The sequence below is a fragment of the Gobio gobio genome (assembly GCF_949357685.1).
Source record: "Gobio gobio genome assembly, chromosome: 15".
In the NCBI taxonomy this organism is placed as follows: domain Eukaryota; kingdom Metazoa; phylum Chordata; class Actinopteri; order Cypriniformes; family Gobionidae; genus Gobio; species Gobio gobio.
In genome coordinates this window covers 50,492,705-50,501,428 of record NC_137108.1, presented here as the reverse complement: position 1 = coordinate 50,501,428, position 8,724 = coordinate 50,492,705, and the positions used below count along the sequence as shown (strand labels likewise).

Here is an 8,724-nt window from a genome sequence, read left to right as displayed (position 1 = left end):
AATGTGTTTTCGAACCGTGTGCCCACATCCCTGCGCTTCTTTGATCTCGGTTACTAAAGTTGTCAAAGGACAAACGCGTATGCTTGAAGGCATGACTAGTTGCTGGCCGATGTTTGAGTTCTGCGTGTCTCACAAACAGAATTTTGTACTCGGTTGTGAGACAAATACATCATGTTTTAATTGACTGAAGTATTAAAGGGGTCATGAAAAAAACTGGGGTGCACTTCTAATTAGTGATAGACCGATATATCGGGCCGATATTTGCGATTTTTACGTGAATCGGCATCGGCCGATACAAGGCTGCTGCGTTGTCCGATATTTTTTTCCCTGCATTATTTCCAGACAGGCGTCCACAGGGCAGCTCTCACCGTCTTCAAGCTGTCTTGCTCTCCCTCCCTCGCGCATATTAATCAAAATCAATTGAGAATTGACACAATGGTAAAAGGTCGAAAGAATGAAGTTTCACGTGGAGCATTGGGAGATTTTTTCTGAATTACCGCTGGTGTTGCTCTACAAGAGATTAAGTTAAGTGCACCTATAACCATTAAATGACTAGGTTGTAAATAGTTTTAAAATTAAGTATAGTACACTCAGCGTACACTTTATGCTGTTTGTTTGTTGATACTGTGTGCAATAGTGTAATTATTTTATTTATGCTTAAATATTTATTTTCAGAATTTATTTTCACCACTGAACTCTTTTTTTCTTGTTCTACATGACCTGTTTTTACTATTTTTTAAATATAGTTTTTTTTAGTTCAATAAATGTTCCTTTTTTAAATTGTACATTTTAAATTGTTATCATCATGATCATTGTGTCATTTTTATGATGTAAATTGAGGGAGCAAAAGCAGTATCGGCTCCAAATATCGGCTCAAGAAAATCGGCAGCCCGTATCGGTCATCGGCTAAAGCTGATGAAAAAAAATCGGTATCGGCACTAAAAAATCCATATCGGTCGATCCCTACTTCTAATGTTAGTATGATTTTTTTTTTGTATATAAAAATGGTCACAATTTAGAAAGAAATGATTATTTCCTACCCTGATTTATCCTCTGATTTGAAGGGGCGTGTCTGCTGTGGGACTTCAGTGTAAATGCCCCACTGCTGTGATTGGCTGACATCTCTGCATATGAAAAGAGTATTACATACATGTGGAACTCTCGAAAACTTTTAGCCTGTTTTTACTATTACAGCTGTCAAGGTTAACTAATCATGAAAAGCTTTGATTATAGCATTATATTTAGATCGTGGCATGAAAGGTTGCAGTGATGATCATTGTAGTCGAATGCTTTCATTATAACGAACAGTGCAAACACAATGTAAAAGAGATTAGTTGATTATTATTATTAGAGATTTGAACCGAAACCGTGACTGATTTCTCAAAGAATCCACAGTGAAATGTAGCGAATACAAATAAATACTGTTAATGTTAAGTAATGTTATTTTTAGTCCATTGATTCTGTATCGCTCTTCTCTCCTCGTCATCTCACTAACACTCCAGTGGGCGGGGCCAAAGTTGTGATGATAAAGTGGGCGTTGATCTTCTGCAGATGCGGTCTTTCGCCTATAGGCTCATTCCACGACGAGTCCTTCTCTGGGCTTGGTTACAATAAAAGCTGTTTTTGGACTAACAAGGAAGTTTTCAGTTCTGAAACGTACAGGATATTCTTAGCATAGTATGAGGACCTCTAATATGACAAAAGTTAAAGGAAAAGTTGATATCTGAGTTTATGACCCCTTTAATGAACTGCAGTTAAAATCCATTGGTGTTGGTTTGATACATTTGTCAACCTGTTTTAGATTGAAGAAAAATAGATTCTTACATGTGTGTAGGTAAATATTGAGTTTATTATACATTGCCCAGCAAATTAAAAATAAAAAAAATCTCTGTTTGGATAGGGAAATCCTTATGTGTCAATGATTGGATCATTATTGCAGTGATGTTTATGTTTCAAGCATGTTATTTGTTTGGCAACAGTTCTTCCAACCCTAATTGATGGAGTGTGTAGCTTTTCATTTCTCAAAGGAACACGCCGACTTTTTGGGACTTAAGCTTATTCGCCCCAGAGTTAGATAAGTCCATACACACCATTCCCATCTCTGTGCGTGCCATAACTCTGTCTGACACACTCACCGCTAGCCTAGCTTAGCACAAAGACTGGAGGTAAACGGCTCCAGCTAGCCTACTGCTAAATAAGAGACAAAATAACGCCAACATTTTCCTATTTACATGTTGTGATGTGTGTAGTTACATCGTGTACTAAGACCGACTATTATGCAGGAATGAGAGAATAGTTCCTAACCATATCGGTCTTAAAAATCACAACTTTTCATTTTCCATCGGTCTTTGTACACGATGTAACTATACACATCACAACATCTAAATAGGAAAATGTTGGCGGTGTCACTTATTGAGCAGTCGGCTAGCTGGAGCCATTTACCTCCAGTCTTTGTGCTAAGCTAGGCTAGCAGTGAGTGCGTCAGACAGAGTTATGGCACACATGGAGATGAGAATGGGATGTATGGACTTATCTAACTCTGGGGGATACGGGGAATAAGTTAAAGTCCCAAAAAGTCGGCGTGTTCCTTTAAACAACCATGTAGGAAGACACATCATGGCCATATTCCAGGATGACCTCTTGATGGAGATAACATCATAGCATTTATTTCCATCAAGAGGTGCATTAATGTTTTGGTCCACTCTGTAAAGTCTCCTCCAGCACATCCCAAAGACTTTCAGTGAATTTAAAGTCTGGACTCAGAGGAGCTGATTCGTGTTAGTTCCTACGTTAAACAATTTGAATCTTCGTTACAGTGAATGTTTGGATGAAATGATGGAAAACTGCAAACATGTTGTGATTTACACTACCGTTCAAAAGTTTGGGCTCAGTAGGATTTCAAAAAAAAAAAAAATTAATACTTTAATTCAGCAAGGATGCATTAAAATGATAAAAAATAATAATCATAAATGTTTGTTGATCATCAAGTCCTCACATATGAGTGATTTGTGAATATCATGTGACACTGAAGACTGGAGTAATGATGATAAATTCAGCTTTGATCACAGGAATAAATTACACTTTACTATATATTCACATAGAAAACATCTGATTTGCATTATAATAATATTTCACGATTTGTACTGTACTTTTGATGAAGTAAATGCAGCTCATCTGATCCTCTGAATCTGTCGTTTCAGCGATGGAGTTTCACGAGAATCTGCATGACATGGCGGTGAAAGAAGGACTGAAGGGAAGAAAACTCATCAAATCCGTGGAGAGCTTCACCTGGAACATCACAATTCTGAAGGTGATCACAGACCAAACATTACACACCTGTGGAAAATGACTCCCCGCTTTCAGATGACGATTTGCATATATATTCACATTCAGATGTGTTTCTTCAAATTTAAGATGCTGTGTTGCAGTTACCGTCTTGAATATATGATTAATATTTTCACAACCAGTGTGGCAGTTTTATGAACTTTCAAATAGCCTGTAATAGAAAGCTGTCAACCAGATTTGCATTTACTAAAGGAAACACCGCCAAAGAAAAGTGTTAAAGGTACAACATTTGCTTCAAATCCTGCAGTATAAAGATGACTAAATAGATGCAAGAAACTTATTAGATGAAAATGTTTTAAAAACTGTTGTAAATTTGTAAATATTCGGAATGTTTATGTTTAAGAAATAAAAAAGCTTAATATATAAAAGTAAATATTAAACATTTAAAACATTTTCATCTAATAAGTTTAAGAAATAAAGAAAATCTGTGTAAGATTATTTTTATTTCTTTAACTTATTAGATGAAAATGTTAAAAAAATTATGCATTTGTAAATATTCGCAATGTTTATGTTTAAGAAATAGCTAAAACTAGTCAACCAATATGTTATTAACTAAAACTAATAATATTAATTATAATAATTTCAAATATATACAATTAAAAAAACTTTCATCTAATATTACTTTTAAATATTGTTAACAATGAATCAGTTTTAGTTAATAATAATTGATTGACCTTTTAACATATTTTTGTTAAACTTACTAAACAAATAAATGAAAGATTTACTTTTATTTTTTTTAAAGTTTCAATACGTTTTATAACGTATTAGTTGACTTTAAGTATTAAAAAAACTTTAAAGTTTTTATTTTGATGTAATGAAAACAACATTATGACCATAGAATAAGTAACAAAAATGTCATAAATTTCATGGGTTCCACATAAAATAATTAAGCTGACTGTACACATGACTGTACCTGTACATCAGGGCTCAACGTTAACGCTCGTCCGGGACAAGTGGATTTTTGGAAGGGGCAAGGGAAAGAGACTTTTACTTGCCCGACCGGACAAGCTGATTAAAACGTCAATAACAAAAAGTAACTAGTGGATCAAATGCAAGAATGATTCTGGATTACTTTAGTGTAAGTGGCGATCGATGGTGGATATATAATGAACTGATGGTAACAAGGATGAGCTGTTGAGTAAAGCCAAAATAGTTCCAAATAAAGATCACAGCAGAACCACAGCGCGTCTCACAGTGTGTTACTGAATGATTCAGTGTTTTGAATGAATCAGTTGAATCAAAGATTTAATGACCTATTCATAAAGGACTACCTCGTTCCTGAATGAATCAGCCGTTTGAACGAATCTACTCAATGACTCACTCATTAACAGGGCTCCAGACTAACTTTTTTCACTAGGAGCACAGTGACCCCCAACTGAAAATTTTAGGGGCACAACCAGAAATTTTAGGGGCGCACACTGTAAATCAACATGCCAACCAAATCTACTAATTTCCACTGTATTACTAATTGGGATCGGTATCGTTAAGGTTTTAATGGTATTACTACTCTTACCCATACTGCTTATCGATCCGGTACTTACAGTATTCTTACCGGTGCATTTTATTATACTTTATTTTTTTTTATTTTATAAAAATATAATAATTATATATATAATTAAGAACATAATTAACATGGCTTTATAATCTGAAAAGTAAAATATCTATAGCAAAAGAAACCCCAAAGTTTGAACAAAAATATAAAATATCTATTTGTAAATGGACCAGTGTGCAGGCATTCGGAAGGTCTGCTAACATTAATATTACAGTAAAGAACAAACCTACAAAGAAATCTAATAAAGTAATGAAATGTAAAATAACACTGCATCGTTTTCACTGTATAAATTGATAGATTAATGCTTATAAAAGCTAAAGTTATTAATTCAAGAGATGTGAATATTTTCTATTTGCCTTTTGTTTGATTCGAATTAATGGCTCAATCATCAGCAGGTTTATTAGACGCTGCCCCTTTAAGACCGATCGAATGTAGAACTAATAATATCATATTCTCCTATTTCTCAACTATTTACGCCCATTTAAGATATAAACTGTTAAAATAACTACTCTCCATGGTTTAGACGCGCACACAAAGCCTCAAATATAGTAAGTGCAAGTCGGTCCATTTCGCAGCACACACACATAAGCCGCCTTGATGTTGCAAACCGCGTCTCTTGCGCGGATTATTGTGCATTTAATAGCTCTTTATTATCAAACACATCCCGCAGTTTAGCAACAGTAGAGACTGCAGTTTACAACAATCACTGATTCTGACGTTAAGTTTAGGTTTAGGGAGAAATGACAGCGCATGACTGTGAAGGGAAGGATGTCGCGCTCGACTGAACACGGCTTTAGGAATAGTTTTACCTCATACCATCTTTTTTAATTCTTGGAAGCCAAAATCGAAAATAAAATTAGATTAATATCACAGCACATCCCTAAAGTTTAAGCAGACTAAACTTTTGTTTAGTTCTTGGCCATCGTCACTCATTAAGCTGACTGTGGTGTTGTGTTGCTGTAGCTCGCTCGCTTTCTCTCTCTTCTGGATTGCGAATGGCAAAAATGCATCACGGAAAAATGGTTTAATATTATCTCATATAGAAACGGCTGGCAAAGATATAATTTGCCAGACATAACGTCTATCAATTATAATTAGTAAGTGTATTTTCTTAATTTCACCAGTACCGACAGCAGGCAAATTTACTGGTCGCACATGTGCGACTTGATGTAAAATTCAGTCGCACACTCTCAAATTTTAGTCGCAAAATGCGACCATTTAGTCGCACTCTGGAGCCCTGATTAAGACAGTCAGCGTTTGAACTAATCGACGAATCGAAAAAATGCCCTTTATAAAAGGTAAAAATATCACAAATATGCAGATTTAAGATATGTCAAAACTGATTGAACACTGGTGAGAATATTACTTCAGAATAAATTATATTTACACTAAAAACAAAAAAATTCCGGAATTTTTTTTACTCGGGACAAGCACATGAAAAGGTTTAATGTCGAGCCCTGTACACACACACAAGTACAACAAGGAAAAGAACAGTTGCCAGACTGACCAAAACACTTGTCCAGTTCGTCGTGAACGAGCCCCGTTGTCTCTGCTTGTGTTCTCAGGGCCAGGCCGATCTGTTGAAACACGCCCGGGCGGAAGTGCTTGAGAACCTGAAACAGATCCACTACGCCGCCCTCACCTGTAACCTGGCCAAGGGAGGAGCGCCACCTTCATCGGGGTCGGAGTCCAAGGGCCGCCGCAGCCTGGAGGTCATCGCGGAGAAGGCAGTCGGGGAGGACGACATCACAGACGAGGAGAACTGAGGGCGTCCCGCCAAACCCCATAAATCCTCTCCCCGGGTCGGTGTGTCCCGAACACATTTGGAAAGATCTCTGCACGTCTCGCCCTCAGGACGTTCACGTCTGCTTCCTGTCTCCATCCCTCGGTCTCTGGGGTCAGGTGTGTGTGTGTCGATGAGGCTCCTCTCTACAAGCACAAACTGTACGAGGAGTTCGAACGGGAGCCATGAATGTAACGAGACGTGGTGTGAGGAAAGAAGAGAGCTGTTTACAATAAAGAACTACTTCACGTTCTGTCTGCCAAAATAGTATGTGTGTGTATATACAGTATAAATATATATATATATGGAGATCTGTTACCTTTTTTGCTATGTGAACTTTTAATGGATCAGATTATTTTGTTAAGAGAAACGGATGTTTTCAAGAGCTCATATTTTATTTGCTTGTACAGGACAGGAGACGGGCCCGGCCCTTTATGGGCTTTTTTTTAAAATTATTTGTATAAACGCAGGAGGATGTATCTAGTTTTAGACATTACCAGCAGCTACTGTACAAGTGAATATGTGCGAGTCTCTCGGACGATTGTTGCGTCTCTTTGGCCACGTACACACTGCAGTTTAGTTCATCATCATGTGTGTTTAGATGCTTTTATCTAAAGCAACTTATGGAGGAAAATTGTAGAGATGCACCAATAGACCGGACGGGGATCGGACGATTTTCCGCATGATGGTCCCGGATTGGTCTCACGTTTCCAGCCACACACACACACACACTCTACTATGCCGCCCTCACCTGTAACCTGGCCAAGGGAGAAGCGGGACCCTCGTTGGAGTCCAAGGGCCGCCGCAGCCTGGAGGCTATCCCGGAGACACATTCACACACTCACACACACACACTTGCACAGTCATTCACACACACGGTCTCACTCAAACATTCACTCACTCACTCTCTCTCACACACACACACACACACTCATTCTCACACGGTCTCACTCACTCATACACTCGCTCGCTATAATTAACTATTTTTAAAGGAATAATCTCAGTTATGCAGCACCAAAAAAAATGGAAGGGTTTGTTTAAATTTGATTAAAAATAAATGCATGTTTAATGCCTTCATTTGATTACCAGAAAATGTACCACGCTTACAAGAAAATTGCAATCGGTGCATCTCTAGAAAATTCCAACAGCGCTTCTCAACCTTTCTGACTCCCAACATCACCGTCCACAACAATATTGGAAATTGTGATTGAGACGTATTTACTCAGTGTGTCCGTGGCCTTTGAGAGCGGACTGAATACTGTATGTCAAGTGTTGCGGTTAAAGCTTCTCAAGCATTCCTTGAAACAAAGCAGTCCATGAACGTGTGGATACCATTGAAATATGATTCTGCCTTGTTGCTGAAGTTCTGTCTTACATTGCCTTTTTTAACCCAAGTTGCTTCTAGTTTGTAAGTGTTTGTCTCCAGCTCATTCCATTGGTCGTCCACCACTGAACCACTTCCATTGGATTTTACACATTGTGGCCAGAGATTAAACTGGACATGAAAAAAAAAGAGATTTGTTTATACATTTCAGTGCTGTTATTGTGTATTTATAATTATAGTTAACCATTGAAGGAGTGGGTGATTAGTTTCAAAGAGAATATCAGTTTTGTTTAACTCTGTTAAGACCCAGTGCTCTGAAATAAACCATGATAATTACATTCTCTAACTGTTTCTAGTTTCTAACGGCACATGAAAATGTCACAAAATAACAAGTTCTAAAAATAGGCTATATGAAGTATGAAAATGATAAGATTAAGCCTATTTTTAAAACCATTATTTGTTTGGCATTGTGACTTATATGGGCCATTCTACAGAATTGGTGCAAACTTCTGTCCCACAACCAAAAAGCACATTTAAAAAGCATTTAACCCTCTGGTGCTCAAAATGTTACTTTTTTTTTTGTCTAATTTTTTACGTCATCAGAATGGTACGAAAATTGGTAACGGTTTTAGCACTTGCTGTGTGAACACAAAAAACTCATAGACGTGATTCGAAAGGTTAAATGGTCATTAGAACAGTCACATTTGTACTCTTCACAGA

General features: G+C 37.2%; 1 protein-coding gene across 1 annotated transcript in view; it reads left to right on the top strand.

The window, feature by feature from the left end:
• plcl2 (phospholipase C like 2) overlaps positions 1-8,348 on the top strand; it is a 111,132-nt gene extending 102,784 nt beyond the window's left edge. Inside the window, exons 5-6 of the mRNA XM_079837642.1 lie at positions 3,201-3,310; positions 6,463-8,348. Coding sequence (XP_079693768.1) covers positions 3,201-3,310; positions 6,463-6,663 — 311 coding nt within the window. The 3' untranslated portion in view covers positions 6,664-8,348. The remainder of the gene's footprint in view (positions 1-3,200; positions 3,311-6,462) is intronic.
• Positions 8,349-8,724: the final 376 nt, after the last annotated feature.